Genomic DNA, 18987 nt, shown 5'->3' with positions numbered 1-18987 from the left:
CCGTTTCTGTGAGACAACCTTGTGATTGATGCCCATCTGTTGACTCCCACAGCACAATGCTGACTGGGATCTCCCGGTACCCATCCCGCCTCACTCTCCTGGATGCTATATCTTCTCACTGACCGTTGGTAACCCCCATACATATGTACTCATTCTGGTTGTTGTTTAGTAGTGTGCGCTGTATTCCAGGCACAGTACTTCTGCAGGGCAACCTTCGGGGGTTCAGCATTCAGCTTGATATTATATCAGAGGAGGTTGGACAAAGAGGAGGATTCCCCATCCACTTGCACTGTATGATTTATGTTTCGACGTGCATCCCTCAGTTTTCTACGCGCCTCCACGACCTCAGGGTGCTTTGTACCTCCATCTCTACAATCACAATAGTGGTAACCAACCAAACATCATATGAACAGCAACAGTACGGGAACTATGCACGGAAACACATTTCACCAACTTCTTTACCTCTGTAAACCTGTTAGGTGACAACAAAGCTAATTCTGATTCTCTAATTCTGATTCAGACCATGAGGCTTCAGATTTTGACATTATTAACTATACCATGTGTGCACACCATAGGCTGTTGGATTCACGGACAGTGCAGGCAGAAAGTAGAATAGGCAGTTGATGGGCATCATGATCTGGCTTAAAATACTTTAAACAAATATGTTATGCAGTTTGAGGGTTTCATATCAAGCATAATGCACACAAACGAGTTTTGTGTGATTTTGCATTATATGGGTGTACAATGTGCTGTTGACCTGGCTGTAGCTGGCAAATAGTGCAAACCATGGGCCTCTCATCATCACCAAAATAACCCCAGCGCTGCAGGGCGAGTCACCAAAATACACAAACGCACGCAGGCGAGGAAAATAAACACTGCCGTGCCTCAGGACATTGTCACTTCACCTGTGCAATGCCACACCTCATGCCAGTGGGCGTGCACACAAATAGAGCCCTCTGTGTACTGAACGTGCACGTCTGTTTGCATTATGTCCCTGTTCTCCTCCTTGTGTGTGTGTGTGTGTGTGTGTGTGTGTGTCTTGTGTAAATGGATGAGGTATGTATGTGTGTAATTGTGTATCTGTGTGTAAAAGTGGGAACGAGAAAAGTGTGACATGGTAGGGCGGGAACATAGTGGGACTCAAGAGGGAGGGAAGAGACAGCGGGGACAAAAATAGACAGAGAGCTCTTGTCTCCTTCAAATTTAAATGGCTTTCTCTCCTCACAGCCAGCTGGGACTTATGAAATATTCTGTCCGATTGTTGTAATCCATCACTTTGGCTGACACTGCCGGATATATATATATGTGTGAGCAGCGTGCGTGTATGCACGCATGTGAGCCCATGCATGCGTGCATGTCCTGTGTGTGCGTGTGACTTTCTGCCAGTGTAGTTCTGTACATACGGGGTCGTAGAAGTGCGAGTGTATGCAGTGTGCCTGTACGACTGTATGCTCTGTGTATGCCGTGTGCACGGGCGGGTGTGCTTGTGCATGAGAATATGTCGGGCTTGAATTGCTCTGTGTGCCTGAGCGTGCTTGATTGTGCATAAGTGTATGCGCTATGTGTTTGTATGCATATGTGTGCTTGAGAGTGGGCACAGCTGAGACGTGACATCCTGAGCCAATGAGGGCTAAGAAGACTCATAAACACAAAGAATGCTTTCAGAGAGTGGAGTTTCACTTTGCAAGAAAAATGTCTACTTTTAAGCTCACAAGACTCTATTGGGGCAGTCAACCACACACTGTCTGCTCTGGAAACCCACAGTCAACAACATAAATACGCACCATCATTTTTGAAAACTAGTCCAGATGGGTTTCCTTGCACTTCACAACACAAAGTGTTTTAATCACATGAACCCTATTCTGGGCATGTCATAGTAGGCAAACATTCAGGGAAAGAACATTCGGCAAAAATAGCAAATCTATGCCTAACCTTCTGAGCTTGTAGATCTGCTATTTTCCCTTTTTTGTTTTGTGAATTTTAAAGCACAACTTTGTTTTTTTACAACAAGGGTTCATATTTTAGATTGAATTAGAGAAAAGAAAAGATGTGTTAAAATGTTTTCATTTACTGCATTCAATGATTTTAGCGGTTTTAGTATTTCGATTTCAGTGGGTGGGGGGCATGCGTATAAGTGGCTAAATATGTCTTTTTAGACACAATAAGATGGCAATTTCTTTGTTACTATTAACATCAGCCCTCATAAGTCACATCTGCCCATGAAAGATTGCGTTGCATCTTGGGATTGGGCTTATTGTGTCTAAAAATACATATTTGACCGCTTGCATGCATGCCCCTAACCTGGGGGCATGAATGCAAATCAAAATCGTTAAAATCACTAAAATGATAGAAAGAAGTAAATGGAAACATTTTAACACTCTTCTTTTCTCTAATGACTATCTAAAATATGAACCCTTGTAAAAAAACAAAGTTGTCCTTTAACGTTTAAAGTCTAATGGCATAACCTAAATAGGAACAACAGGTTGAAAGTGGTTTAGTCTACCTGTAGATTTGATCAGTAGGCCTATTAAGTGACTAAATAATAACTACATTGGATCCACTGCACAGGTTATTTTTTTCCCCCATTTCCTGTAAAGAATCGGTTTTGGACATACAAGGTTTCAGCTTGAAGTGATTATGTATGTATTATGTACAGTATGAGTAAATGCTCAAATTACATAGCAAAAGCCTGTGTTAATTTACCCATTTGCAATTCCAAGAGTGTACAAATCAATTTGCACGCTCACATTTTACTATGTACAATATGGATGTTACAGTGTGTGCACATGGGCGCACACCAGATGCTTTTAATTGATTTATTCAGCCGTACTATTCATTCACAGAGCTGGCATTTATCTCCATTCCACCTTTCTTTGATACTACTTTATATCTGAAGCCCAGAGGGATCTCACTGCTGAGAACTACAGTATCAGCAGTTTAATGAAGATTATTGTCAGAACCCGATACACCAAAGGCATATTTAATAAACCGAATGCAAAAGAGGAGAAAATCAGTTGAACAAAAGTTTTTGTTTTAACTTTTAGGACTTCAAATTAGTCTTGGCTGCTTGATCTGGGCTGTCGGAAGTCATGAATACTGTCTGTGAAGAATCCATTAAGTACCACTGGCCTCCACGGTAGGGGGCACCCGCAGACCACAAACACACTGTCTCTCTGTCTCTCTACCCACACACGCACGCACGCACGCACGCACGCACGCACGCACGCACACACGCGCCACCCAATCCAGACATGCAAAATAGTACACAATATTAAATATCATTGTCAAATAGTGTACTGTACTGTATTGTACTGTGTTTTAAACAGCTGTTGTTTTTAGTGGGAACTTGTTTTCCCCTTCATCAACATTTCTGTTGTGGAATTCATGAATGATAGACAGAATAAGTAATTCTGCAACTTAAATACATTTCAGATTTCATTAATGAGTGAAGCACCAAGGACATGAACATAAAAAGCATCTGCAAATACAATAAAGATGTAGTGTCGTTTTGTGAGGTTTGTGAATGATGCATGATTGCATAAATCGCAACAAAGTGTTCAGTGACCAAGCCTTACTTTACAGGCTGACTGCCCAATGTCAACTAGAATAGTTGTTTTCATAATGTTCAACTAAAATTAACTCTCTCTGAGTGTGACTGTGCTAATCTGCTATTTACATATAACTAGCCTTAATGAATTCCCTCCATAACTGAAAACCTGTGCATGATGAACAGATTTGCAGTGTGCTTGAGCACCTGACACACTGCAACGCATCGCTTGTTTACAATGGCTGCAGCCACACTGAAGGCATCAATACGAAGCATCAAAACCTGTTGACAGGTGTCTCAGAGCACGATTCTATTTTGGAACAACCGAAACGTGGCACAGACCATCTGGAATGAGTTGGAGCAACACAGAAAGACATATATTTTTCCAACGTACGTCAGAGATGCTTGCGTCAGAGCACAATTTTAAGAAAATATGTTAGTAAATTCATCTCTAAAGCCCCACTAGTGCCCCCTAGAGGTTGTGCTGCTTCTTACACTTGACCCAACTGGACCAAAGTTAACTGAATGACATTGCCAACCAAGCCCAGTGTTATCAAACAATGGTGCCTGAGCAATGGAGCACTCGAAGCAGTTGCACTAACAGAATCTTTCGAGCTGGAGCATTGTTTATTATCACATATTAATATGAATATGCATACACTAAAATCTTCTAGCCTACTGCAGAGATGTATTTGAGCAGTAGATATATGTGTCCCAATCTCCCCAGGAGCCAGTCATTGCAATTTTTTTCATTTTCATTTTTTCATTTCATTTGAAAGCTGGGGATCATAGCTACAAAATGATATATTGGTTGTGGAGATTGACCCAACAGTTTTGAAGATATGGCTTATAGAATGATGCCATGCTGAAATAGTACTTTTGAGATATTCAAGTTTTAAATAAATTCCACCACAAATTCAGCATATTATTGCCTCAATGCACATAAAGGGAGATGATTTATATCTTTAAATGAGATTCCAGTATATCAAACAACACAATAAGTGTAGGCATGGTCAGCCATGGAGATGGGTGGTGCAAGGTGAGGGAACGTGGGTGGGTTGTACAATATGTATGTTATGTAACAAGACAAGAGAGAGAGAGAAATGCAAGTGAAGCACCCGTCATTTTATCTAGTGACACTACTCAAGGATGACCCAAGAAATGGGACAAATGGGGCTAATGGGACTACTGCTCCTGTCTAGCTTTATATGTGGGCACTAGCCTGACCAGAACTAGTTGAACATCTGCAACATTCATGCCTACAGCGCTAGTTGTTGGAGAGTTTTATTCATCTCTTTATTATCCAACTGATGTTATTCAAGTTCAAGACAGGTCAAATGTAAATTCTATGTAGAGGTGAGGGAATTCTATGCCCATTTTGAGCGTTGTGTATCCAATTACTTCATGTCAGCTCATACAAGGAAATAATATTCTGCAATTATCTGTGTTCCTGCACACAGACAGTATGCAAAATACTCATTCTGTAAATGTGATTGTTCAGACCATAGTTTTCGGTCATGGAAATAGAATATTCACCAAATCTCCTTTAAAACAGCTGTGCAAATAAAGATTCAAGATGGATTTTATTGTATCTTGTGTACAGGTACTGTACATAGAAGTGAAAGTGAAGGTGCACTCTATAAAGGCCCCATAACATGGGATTCCAATTTGGGTATGATTGAATGTTGCGTTCATGATATATGGCTTGTTTGTAAGAAATAGGTCCTCAACATTGTGAAGGCCATGACAGGCAAACAGTATGGAGTATCAAAACCCTGTTTGATGATCATTGGCACATGATCTGTGGTGGGGGAGAAATAATCACCTTTCTGCAACAAACAGGGATTGGTAGCATAACTGAAATAAAATGTATAAACATTGATGAGACACATTTGACAGACTCACAGAGCAAAAACATAACCCCCACAGTACATCGTTACAAGACATACCAAAATTCAAGTGGAGCAACCAAGGCAGAGGATAGTCCCTCATCAAACAACTCTGCTTCAACTTTGTGAGATTGAAATAATCACAGCAGTAAAATCAGCACAGCTTGAACTAACTGACTAAAATCTTAGGCCTAGTAGGGGACAGACCCAACTGCCTTTTATAGTCTTTATATGAATGCTAGGGGTGTAACGATACATTTTAATAGCGATTCGATACATATCACGATACATGGTTGACCATACGATACATGGACGATATTGGTTCATTCATGGCGATACGATACGATTCGATTCGATTCAATGATTTAAAATCAATATAGTAAATATTTATCAAAGAAATTAAATCTGTGTGAAAGGTGTGGATAGTGCAGGTTTTTAAGGGAAACATGTATTATTATGGATATAAATAAGTAAACAGTGATTATCTGCCAAATACATGGTCATTGTATACTGACAAACATGCACCTTGAGATGAACCCAGAGATTACACACACATGTATCGATAGACCAGTGTAGCTATATGGAAAGGAAAGTAATTAAACCCCTCCTTTAAAAAATTTCTTCTTAAAAATGCTAAATACAATGCACAAGTAGGTAGTATTGATACAATCGATTTTTGCACTGCCGATTCGATACGATACAAAATAAAACAATATGATTCGATTTTAGCTGTTTTCATTTCGATATACTTCGATTTTTTAAGTTAAAAACGATATTTCGATACAGTTACTATATCGTTACACCCCTAATGAATGCTGCATTTTCCCCCTCTCCACTGAGTCTGCGTGGTCCACCAAATACTGTAAAGGAGAAATATGTGTTTACCGGTATAAATTATTAATCAAACATGCACGTCATCAGCAGAGTAGCCAGAAAATATGCACATATTGTATGCATGCACACAAACCCATGCATACAGTAATTGGCAGGTGAGAGGCACCACATAATTACCGCTAATCATGTCTGTGCAGGATTACGGTCTATAAAAATAGCTTAAAGCAATATAGATCTCCACCAGTCTATCCCCTTTTCCCTCATAATCTATCATAATCTAGTTTGTTTTGAATGACTCCCTTCATCTTGAAAGATACTAGCATTTACAAATCTAATTTACCAGTAAGACTCCCTAATCGGGAGATAAGCGACCGTCAGGTCGCAGCGTGATTTTCGGGCAAAATGTGTAGGAGCAGTGTCCAAAAATGTGGTTGAAAAAAATCGGCCTGATGGTGGCGCTGAGTGTAGACATAGTGTGTACCGATTTGTGTGATTTTAGGGCAAAAATTTTAGGAGCAGTGTCCAAAAATGTGTTTTAAAAAATCGGCCTGAAGGTGGCGCTATATGGGACAGATCCATTTTGATGACATGAGTGTAGACATACTGTGTACCCATTTGTGTGATTTTAGGGCAAAAATTGTAGGAGCAGTGTCCAAAAATGTGTTTTGCAAGAATCCGCCACATGGTGGCGCTAGAAGAGGGCCATGTCAGAAATGAGGGGTGGGTTCTCCGCGCCGCCGAGGCGGACGAATAGGTACCGGCCCCGGCTCTCCCGGTCGCTCCTAGCCCGAGTTACGGCATTTTATGTGCGCTGCAGTGGCAGGGTCCTCCACTGGGGGCGCCACCACTTTTGCATCCGTTCTGGAGCACCAGGAGTCGGTGGTCCCCGGGAATTCCCCGTGAGCAGCCCCGTTGGGGTCGTCATTTGGTCATTTTTGCACATTTGGTCATTTTTTACATCTGGGGGTCCCTGGAGCTTCGGGGGTCCTTGGAGATTGTAGTTTGGCAGGCAAGGAGTGTGTGTGCAAAATCTGGCATGGATCGGGGCAACGGTTGCGGAGATATGAGCAGGGCAAAAGTGTGACATGTGACGTGTGACAGACAGACTGACTGACGGACGGACTGACTGACTGACGGACTCACAGTTTGTGGAGGTTTTGATAGTAACTGCGACCTGACGGTCGCAATTAAATGAAAGATAACATTAACTGAGAACTTGTTAGTGTACGTTAGCAACCACCTTAGCAACCATGGGTTTACCCTAGCAACCAACTGTTTACCCTAGCAACCAACTGTTTACCATAGCAACCATGTTATTTTACCCTAGCAACCAACTGTTTACCATAGCAACCAGATACGCAGAGCAGGGATCTCCATATATGGGCATAAACAGGTGACATCACACTGATGTCAGATACTCAGAGCAGGGATTTCTCCATAATATATGGGCATAAAAGGGATTCTGTTAGGGATCTCCATATATGGGCATAAAAGGGATTCTGTTAGGGATCTCCATATATGGGCATAAAAGGGATTCTGTTAGGGATCTCCATATATGGGCATAAAAGGGATTCTGTTAGGGATCTCCATATATGGGCATAAAAGGGATTCTGATCTCCATATATGGGCATAAAAGGGATTCTGTTAGGGATCTCCATATATGGGCATAAAAGGGATTCTGTTAGGGATCTCCATATATGGGCATAAAAGGGATTCTGTTAGCTAGTGATCTCCATATATGGGCATAAAAGGGATGCTGTTAGGGATCTCCATATATGGGCATAAAAGGGATTCTGTTAGGGATCTCCATATATGGGCATGAAAGGGATTATGTTAGGGATCTCCATATATGGGCATAAAAGGGATTGTATCCCAGATGATGCCCTGTTAGGAGATCCACACTAACAGAATCCATATATGGTCCTACCGACAGCTGCTATAAGCCAACCCTGGCGATAAGGTCTGAGTCGAAGAAATGCTTCTTTCCTGGCAAGAATTGCCCCTTTATACTATAGGGCTCGTTTGTGTATTGTATGACATCACGCCACATCATCGGCTGAGGACTGTGTGATGTCATCATATCTCCATATATGGAGACATAAGTTGCTCATGCCAAAATATGGGCTGGTGAGGTCAGACTTAGTGTGATGCGTAGGTTATCTCCATATATGGAGATTCAACTTCAATGAGTAACCATGGCAAACTGTCAAATGTCTTGATAATTGGTAAAACAAACTTTTGGCCTATTTGTGGAGATAAGCGACCAACGGTCGCTTATCTCCCGATTAGGGAGTCTTACTGGTATACATACTATATATATATACATACATACATACATACATACGCACGCACGCACGCACCCACGCACGTACGTTATACCAGTCAGACTCCCTAATCGGGAGATAAGCGACCGTCAGGTCGCAGCGTGATTTTAGGGCAAAATGTGTAGGAGCAGTGTCCAAAAATGTGATTAAAAAAATCGGCCTGATGGTGGCGCTATATGGGACAGATCCATGTTGATGACATGAGTGTAGACATAGTGTGTACCGATTTGTGTGATTTTAGGGCAAAATCTGTAGGAGCAGTGTCCAAAAATGTGTTTTGCAAGAATCGGCCTCATGGTGGCGCTAGAAGAGGGCCATGTGAGAAATGAGGGGTGGGGTCTCCGCGTTGCCCTGGCGGACGAATAGGTAGCGGCCCCGGCTCTCCCGGACGCTCCTAGCCCGAGTTACAGCATTTTATGTGAGCTGCAGTGGAGGGGGTCCTCCACTGGGGGCGCCACCACTTTTGCATCCGTTCTGGAGCACCAGGAGTCGGTGGTCCCCGGGAATTCCCCGTGAGCATCCCCGTTGGGGTGGTCATTTGGTCATTTTTGCACATTTGGTCATTTTTTACATCTGGGGGACCCCCAGGTCCAGGTCCCTGGAGCTCCGGGGGTCCTTGGAGGTTGTAGTTTGGCAGGCAAGGAGTGTGTGTGCAAAATTTGGCATGGATCGGGGCAACGGTTGCGGAGATATGAGCAGGGCAATAGTGTGACGTGTGAGGTGTGACAGACAGACTGACGGACGGACTGACTGACTGACTGACTGACTCACAGTTTGTGGAGGTTTTGATAGTAAGTGCGACCTGACGGTCGCAATTATATTTATTTATTGATCTAAAAATATATTTCATTCATTTATTAGCTAGTGCATGTATAGCTCCATACATCCAGGTTTGATCCTTTGATTGTGTGATTAGCACAGGGGTAGGTAACTTTTACCAGTAAGGCTCCCTAATCGGGAGATAAGCGACCGTAGGTCACTTATCTCCACAAATAGGGCAAAAATGTGTTTTGCCAAAATCTTCCTGATCCATGTTGATGACATGAGTGTAGACATACTGTGTAGTGATTTTCGTGATTTTAGGGCAAAATCTGTAGGAGCAGTGTCCAAAAATGTGTTTTTAAAAATCGGCCTGGAGGTGGCGCTATATGGGAGAGATTCATGTTGATGGGATGAGTGTAGGGGTAGGTAACTTTTATTATCCAAAGACACAATTAATAAAATAAATCTGTCTGGAGCTGCAAAATTATGTTTGCTTCTTCGTCCTTTTTCTGGAAATATCTTTCAATATTACTTTTTTTTTTAAATTGTTTGCTAATTTCTCTAAGCAGATACGTATACCAGTAAAGCCTGGTGGTGAAAGCAAGCAGATATGTCCAAGCATGAATACATTATTTATTTTTCTTCAATAATGTATTCGTTGTTATTATCTGGTGTGTAGACAAAAAGAAATCCTTTAAAATGGGAGAATGTAAGAATAAATGTATACTTATTACAATAATCAATTATGATTAAAATGTAAAAAATAAACTTAAAAAAAGCTTGTACAGTATTCCTTTACTTACCACGGCAGAGGGCCTAAGATAGCAGCAGGTAGCAACAGACAGCAGCAGGCTGCCTACCGCTGGATTAGCATATATGGAATGCATAGGTGATGTCCGAGTCACCAGAGAAATAACCTTAAACCAGCGTTTGTGAAAAGATAATATAAATATCACTGAAATAAATGTGCAGTCAAAAATCTCCGCCAGCCTCTATTGCCTACCCAGGTCTGTTTCAGTCGTGGGGTGCAGAAGTCAGAACATAATCTTTACTTAGTTCATAGCATTCTCAGATAAAAAGAAAATATGGCCATGAGATATGCAGCTGCACTGCTGTAGGGTTTCAAACAAGCGCTGGCCATGGTGCTGAATTCATGTTGTGGCACAGAGGGTATAGCTGTGACTCTGGCCATGGTGCTGAATTCATGTTGTAGCACAGAGGGTATAGCTGTGACTCTGGCCATGGTGCTGAATTCATGTTGTGGCACAGAGGGTATAGTTGTGACTCTGGCCATGGTGCTGAATTCATGTTGTGGCACAGAGGGTATAGCTGTGACTCTGGCCATGGTGCTGAATTCATGTGGGATGGTGTTTTCCTCTGGTGTTTCAGTCCGAGTGTATCAAAGGGTGCGTTCGGAAATGCGCACCGGACTGCGCAGGCGTTTATCGTGGGCTTGCCCAGGCCGTAATATAACAATTGCATTCACCACGGCTTCGTAACTCGCGCGGCGCTCCGCTGGCCTTCGCGCCGCTTGCAATGTCGTGGACAATAATGTCGTGGACAATAACTGTGACATCTAACCATAAAACGAGCGCTCTACCACACCCGGTGCGCATTTACGAACGCACCCTTTGATACACTCTGACTGAATCACCAGCAGAAAACACTCTCTGGAATTCATGTTGTGGCACAGAGGGTATAGCTGTGACTCTGGCCATGGTGCTGAATTCATGTTGTAGCACAGAGGGTATAGCTGTGACTCTGGCCATGGTGCTGAATTCATGTTGCGGCACAGAGGGTATAGCTGTGACTCTGGCCATGGTGCTGAATTCATGTTGTAGCACAGAGGATATAGCTGTGACTCTGGCCATGGTGCTGAATTCATGTTGTAGCACAGAGGATATAGCTGTGACTCTGGCCATGGTGCTGAATTCATGTTGTAGCATTAGGACCAGGTGTTAAACAATCTCTGTTGGATTTGAAGCCCACTTCAAGATTCTTTTAAACAGATGACACTATTTGACCTCCTGCAGGCTCCATAAGAATATTCTCTCACTGAATGAGTGTGATTCTGCAGTGCACGAGATTAGCTGCTCACAGACAGACAGACAGACAGACAGACAGACAGACAGACGCACAGAACAATCCCCATCCCCTGGCCATTCCGGCCTGACACAGATAGGGTGTATTATTGAACCTAGTCTACAACTGAATTGAACCTTTGGATTGCACCTGAAGTTGCTCCACGGGGTGCACAGTAGAGGATGACATTTGACAGGAATTCCCGTTGGTCCCGTGGGTCCCGTGGGATTCCCGCAGGACAGGAGTCAAATTTGTATTAATGCCAGGAACGGGACGGCAAGGAATGAAAATCAACAGGAGTGGGCAGGAGCGGGAATCATCCCAGACCAGTTCATCAAATCGCAGAAATAAATTGCACAGGAAAGTGAGGTCTTTGAACTGCGAACATTATAAAATTATACATTATATAATAATAAACATGATATCAAATATAATATGGTTCAAAATAGAAAAACATCTGCGTGATTTTTTTTTTTTTTTGGGGAGCGGGATGTGAACGGGAGTGATTTTGACCAGGAGCGGGATGGGACCAGGAGTCATTGTACAGGAGTGGGACATGACGGGATTATTTTTTTTACTCTGGCCCAGGATTGGGATGGGACAGGATTTTTTCTGCGGGAGTGGGACGGGACAGGAGTGAAAATCCACTCCTGTGTCATCCTCTAGTGCACAGGTGGCATGCATGCATTATACTGTTAATTAATTCATCTTAATTGCATATTAGCCTGGTAGAAAATTCCCAAAGGAGGCTCTATGGTAAGTCAACGTAGTTATGGCGATGAAATATTACTTCAGTGTAATAACCTTTCATCTCTGCATTTCTGTTTGTACTGTATGTTTTCATTAGCCTCTTCTCAACTCAGTCGATCACTAATGAGCTGCTGCTGCTGCTGCTGCTGTTGATGATGATGTGTGATGTGTCCTCCGACGGATCGCCTCACATATCTCATGGCCATATTTTCTTTTTATCTGAGAATGCTATGAACTAAGTGAAGATTATCATCCTATTTCATTTCATTGTGTGTATAATGGGAACCTCTTTGTTATGATTGTGCAGATAGTTATACATGCTATTAAAAGCAGTTAATAATAAAATAAATCAAAGGCATTGAAACTACAAATTAGACTGTACACAGATTTTGGCCCTGAACAAACAAAACAACCCCCCAACAATGAATGTATATGAATGTCCCATCCCACAGTGCATCATTTCATTAATTTGCAATACAAATTTTACACCCACATGTACAGACTAAGCATTTGAACCGAATTATGGTGTACTGTAGACTATGTGAGAGCTAAACATAACCATTCTTATGTATGTATCTTAGTGTGGTTGCCCCCGCTGACTATTAGTACTTGTCTACTTGACTTTATTCCATCCATCCATCTTTCCATCTTTCTTCCCCCCTAGATAAACTTTATTTTGCCACGCTACTCCTCCCACAGTTTTGGTGGCATGCACTTTAATTAAAAATGTAACTTTTCCCAAATATGGATGACGGAGATGGAGATTTCGCATCACGGCAACAACACTTTCAATTTCTAATTGCATCTTTCTAGTTGTTGGAATATTTTTATTTTATTTCTTTCAAATAAATAATACAAATCTTGAATGTTTGAAAAAGTAAAACCCAAAGATCTATGTAACTATGGAGAATATAGAATATAAACACACATTGGTTCATATAAATTAGTTGTTACCCAACAAGTGCAGCTTAAAAGATCTCGCAGGCATCTAAGCTATATGAATGTATGTATGTATACTGTTTGAGCTGGTCAACCTAGTCCTTTATTGATTTTTTTACTTTTTTGTTTTTGTTTTCTTTGGTCTGTATATGCCATAACTGTTCCACTGAGGAGTGCCAGGAGGTATAATAAGGGAAAATAAGAGAGAAATGATACTGACCATACTTGTATTATGTATGATGGAATGTATGTTGTATGTATGCTACATGTTGTATTGTCAGTGGTGTACTGTAAGTGCACATAGGGGAGAAAAAAAAACAAAAAAAAACTTTTGACATCTTGTGAGAATTTTAATAACAAATGTACTGTCAAAAGCAATAAAGAAATTATATTAAAAGATCTCGCAGGCATTCTATAATAATGCAAAGGCCTGTGTAAAGAAATGGGAAACTGTCACATAACCACATGCCTCGAAGACACGGAAAAAATAAGTTGTTAATCTGCATTCATCTTGTATTCAGAGACAGGGCAAGGTCATTTTAGGTATAGCATAGCACAAAATAATGTTCCAATGAACATTATAAATGTGCGCATGGATCATTGACATAAGAGTAATATCCACTCACATCCCCCAGGCACCATCAACAGAACTAATGTTTCTAGCTCTTTGTGTTTGTGTGTGCGCGTGTGCCGGAGAGAGCAGGTTTCCTCTTACGACACAACTTGTGTAAGCTTGTGGTGTTATATATGTTTACGAGCACACTGTGTGTGCGTGTGTGAAAAAGGATGCTCTATATCACCAATATGTATCTCCTCAGCTCATTCATTGTACCACTAAGACAGTCGTTCAATCGCTCAGGTCCGCTGGCCCTGTCTAAGCTTGTAAGCACAGTCCCATTAAGGCCTAGATGGAGTGGATACGCTTCCCTGTCTGAGACTAATGGACAGATTATGACCTGAGAGAGAGAGAGTGGAGAGATTGAGAGCAAGAGGCCCAGAGTGAGAGAAAAAAAAGAAATGACTGATCATTATTGTACACCTGTCTGCCCTTTCTCTCTCTTTCTTTACATCTTTGACTCAGATTGACTAATGTGGAGTGCAGAACCAGCCTTACCGGCTTTGTGAGAAGCTGTCCCTGTTGAACCTGCGGTAGCAAACAGGTGGAAGTGAAGTAAAGCTTTATGGTTTGTAGGCATGTTTTCTGAGCTTACCTGTCCTTTATTTTTTCAGCTGGTCATGCAGGACCAGATAAGAGCTACATACAGTAGCTACTGTACTGATTTTAAAAGAAAAACTGTGATTTTACTCAGCAGATTATGGTTATAATATTTTGGGTGAAAATATTGTTTGCATCACACCCCTTTACCTATACCTCAACTTCACCTCATGGAAGGGCATGCCATGTCATAATAGTTAAACATTTGGCAAAAATAGGTGAACATTGGCTGAAAGGGTTAGTCAAATAGCATATTTTTGGTGAAGAGATTTGGAGTAGAAGGAACAAATGAGGTCAGGCTTACTAACCACTCAGCTATGGCCACCCCATATTTGACCAGGAGTATTTCTACTTTGATTCAACAGACTGGGGTTGAGTAGCCTATGTGTTGTCCACCACAGCAACTAAGTATATAACTTAGTGGTTAATGTTTGAAAAGATAGAGGCCACCATTCTTACATTTGGGTCTTGCTCGTTGTTATATATACTGTAGGAGATAACTACTCCATAATGGATAATTCTTTGTGCACCACCTCAGTGGGTTGGCAACATACAGTACTGTATCATAACGGTCTGTGTCCACAGAAAGAGTTTTATGAGCGGAGGAGCTGTGGATATCCTGTCCAGAGCGCTTCACTAAGCGCTTGTAGATGCCCGCAATGTTCAAACCTATCCACCGTTGTAGCCTCGCTGAAACAACGGTAAACATAGGATGGTCAAACCGGAAATTGAGGAGTGGCGCTCCTCTCCAAAAGTTGAAATATTTTCAGCTTGCAGGGCCATGAGCCAAAAAACTAACAAATACAAAACACTGGACGTAAAGAGCGATGAAATGCGATGCTCGGCGATGGGAAGAAATGCATGCCACTGGCAGTGTGAAAAGCAGCTTCTGTGGACACTAATAAGGCAGTCGCATACAATACTGTAGGAAAACAATGTGAAGGACGACCAGACAAGGCGTGTTCATCAGGGGTGTCAATTGGGTATGGCAGGGGTATGCAGCTGCCATACCCTGGGTTCAGGGTGGAAAATAAAAGTTACTTTTAAATATAAATCCATGAATGTCTCTTACGTATATCTTTGCTGGTTATTATGTTGTTAAATTACAGTAAAATAACTACAAATGCAAAATTGAACAAAATGGTCACTTTAACAAGGTATTATATTCTCCAGACTTGTATTCTCCCAAACTTAACAGAATGGTATATTCCCAGGTTCCGCAAGTCAGCTGCACAGGTGCAATGCATTATTGTTTATTAACAACTGTTCCAGGCTGCCATATCCAGCCCATGAAACCATAGAAACAGGGAAAAAAATTAAATGTACTTCTTAAAATAAATGTCTGTTGCTAAGGTATGGCAACATGACTGGTGTCTTGCACGCGCGCGCATCTGAACTGCATCTGAACTGATGCCACTGGTGTTCATATCTCCTCTCATTCAGCACAGACACTAAATAACTGAAGGAGAAGAACCAGAGATATGAAAAGACAGAAAAGAGGAGGAGGAGGACAGAAGAGGAGGAGGGTGATAAGAGAGAAAAAAATAACTCTGGGGATGGAGGGAGGGAGGGGGAGATTGCAAAGCTAAAAAAAGTATGAGAGTTGAGTTTGAGAAAGGAAGAAGAATGGAGAGAACAGGGCCAGATATGAAGGTCCAGGGTTGGAGTGAGGAATCAGAAAGATGGTGTCCAGTTGATTTGAATATTACACACATCAATTTGGAATAATGAGGTGCGAGAGAAGAGATCAATATGTTCATCTAAACATGAACCCACTGTAAATCATTCTTAGGGAAGAGAGGGCCGCTGTGTGCGCGCGCGCGCGTGTGTGTGTGTGTGTGTGTGTGTGTGTGTGTGTGCGTGCGTGCGTGTGTTTCTTTCCTGTTTTGTGCAAGAGCAAGTCTGCATTCATGAGCACATGGTACGGGACATGGCTGGAACGGCGTGTGTGCGTGCACGCGCACAGTGGCTTTGCGCTCTAGCTTTTGCCTGGACAGTGCGATGAATTATGTCACTGCATAAAACTCGCACACGGTGATGGTGCCAGAGTCCAGTACAGACTCTGGAGGCTGCAAACTATATGTTCCGCTAGAGTCACATAAACCCAGACCCACATGCACTGAACGGAAGACCATATTCCATATTTTGCCTCCTCTGTCCCATCAACATCAATAACTGCTGCACTATTCAACTCCTAAATTCAGAGCCAAATTATCAGATTATTATTCAGAGCCAACATCATCATGTTCAACAACCATTATGACTCTTACCTCTTAGTTTGTTTTGTACATCCAGTGCAATATCGAGAGGATAGAAGGGCAGTACAGGATCATTGATGAGACGAAGAATGGCCTCAGCTGTCATCTGTGCAAAAAACAAAACAATAAAACATGATGTGGTGGAGTATGATCATTGTGTTTAGCATGTTATATTGTGAGAATTGTTTGGTTTGGTATGTGATATGCTAGACATGTGCTGGGAAGCTACTCAACATACTGAACTGTCCAAACCAAAAATATTTTGCGCTTAATATTTTTTATGAAAACACTTCAAAATTCAAATAAACTTTCATTATCCGCAAAAACTTTTATCCGCTTGGAGGAGGTGGATTTTGAGGCTTTATCGAATAAACTAAATGCGCGTTTGTGGATGGAAACAGGTCAGATGATAAATGTGAATAAATTATAACGTTCTGGTCCATATCGTCCTCCTATAACACTTCCCCCTGGCGCTTAATTAACGTCCATTGTATAGCGTTAGCCCACAAAACAAACCGGTTGTTACACACGGAGTGACCCTTCGTCATCACACCGTGTTGCATGTACCAAAAGTGGCAGATCTACAAGCTCACAGCAGCTCGCATCTGCGACGCTGCAGCGAGTCACAGCAGTGCTCACGTCTCTCGGTCTGAAAAAATCTGCCCCATCCCAGCTCTGTGCACTGTGTGCAAGCCCGCGGGAAGTATTTACAGCAGGTCGGTCAGACGGACCCAGACAGGATCTCCCAAGAATCGCATTTCATCAGTTTAATGGAAACAGGCTAAATTTGCTTTGTCTTAATACGCATTTCTGATAATTTGCTTCCCTAATTCGAATAAGTTTATGGAAACATGGCTTATGAGAACAAGTGCAATTACTACAGTTGGAAATAGACCAGCATGGCTTTTAAGTTGTAGTACATCCTTTTTACAGAGACTTGGCTTATACAAGATCCTCCAGCCACTTACATTTAAAATATACAATAAAAACAAGTCATAATAGTCACAATAACAGTTTTCTTTTGTGTTTTGTGTAAACAGAAAGTATAAAATAACTTGAGTCCATATATACCACTAAAACACCACTTTGACCTTAAACATACAGTATATTAAATATCCACACTGACCTACAGTATACGTATACAGTAGATATTGCACAACCATCAACAGTTACTGTGATCCTAACACATTTTATCTATGGCCTGTGGCACAAAGATCTAAAGGAAAGGAAAGGTCAGAAAGCACACAAAAATTGTGTCTGTGCGTGTGTGCGTGCGTGTGTGCGTGCGTGCGTGCGTGCGTGCGTGCGTGTGTGCGTGCGTGCGTGCGTGTGTGTGCATATGTGACTCCAACATCTGACCTCTTGTACCCCTGTCCAACAAGCCAATTGTCTGCCTCAATGTGAGCAGTCTCTTAGACAGTGACCTCAGTTCATCTGCCCACTGACACACGCACGCACGCACGCCACCCCATCCCCACATGGAGAGGCAAGGCCATAGGGCAGAATGGAGTGAGAGGGACTAGACTACCAGGGACTTCAGTGATGACGAGTAAGGTCAGGAAACAGTCTCAGGACTGATTCAGGCTTCTGCCCTCTCGCTGGCACGGAGGAACAGTGAGGAGAATAACAATATGTGGGCAGAAAACAAGACAAGCACTGTGAGAGAGTGAAATATGAAGAGTGGACTCAATAAAAGTGATACAGACAGAGTATCATCTAATGTACAATGTTTTGACCAGAGCCGTGACAAAGAGTCTAATTATATTTATCTCCACAAGGCCAAAGTCCAGGGGCAGACATACAGTAATACTGTTGCCCCTGTGTGTCTGACTGTCTGGAGCTAAACCCACAAATCCACTGGGACAATCAGCGCCAATATTTTTCGTGAATGCAGCCAGTAGACCAAGGAAGACACTCAAACCACATTTTTTAAATAAGTCTCATGGTGGTGCTATACCAGCCGGCTTTACTTTACTAACTGCACTTTAGGTTGTCCAATAGAATTTGTAAACTTATTTTTTTATTCATTAGATCATGACATAACTCCCCACATAGCTAGGTCATGCCCTAACTACATTTCCCCCAAAACTATTAAAAAATCAAATAAAACACGACTTACACAACCCTGACTAGGTTGGGTAGAGATAGTGATCCGTGGAGCACATGTTTCTAATTGTATTCTTAAGCTCTGTCCACACCGGCGAATTAGCGAAAGCGACGTGAATAAGCGAACCAAAAAGGCGAAGAATTCGCCATTCGCCCTTTTCCATACACACCAAAAAGCGACGCGAATATGCGTATAATATTCGTTTAATTCGCCTAAAAACGAGGGGGCGATATCTGCCTGCATAGCCACAGGAGAAAGGAGAAGAAAGGAGAGAGAGGA

At 42.0% G+C, this 18987-nt stretch overlaps 1 protein-coding gene across 1 annotated transcript in view; it reads right to left on the bottom strand.

Annotated features, from left to right (window-relative positions):
- The window catches only part of naaladl2 (N-acetylated alpha-linked acidic dipeptidase like 2), a gene marked incomplete at its 5' end in the record, with an annotated part of 278337 nt that overhangs the window by 16094 nt on the left and 243256 nt on the right, over positions 1-18987 (bottom strand). Inside the window, one exon of the mRNA XM_080724924.1 lies at positions 16614-16707. Within this exon, the coding sequence (XP_080581050.1) occupies positions 16614-16707 (94 nt within the window). The remainder of the gene's footprint in view (positions 1-16613; positions 16708-18987) is intronic.

This window comes from Nannobrachium achirus, assembly GCF_963921795.1.
Source record: "Nannobrachium achirus genome assembly, chromosome: 1".
NCBI classification, from domain to species: Eukaryota; Metazoa; Chordata; class Actinopteri; order Myctophiformes; family Myctophidae; genus Nannobrachium; species Nannobrachium achirus.
Note: the sequence above shows the minus strand (reverse complement) of the source record. Positions and strands in the feature narration are given on the sequence as shown.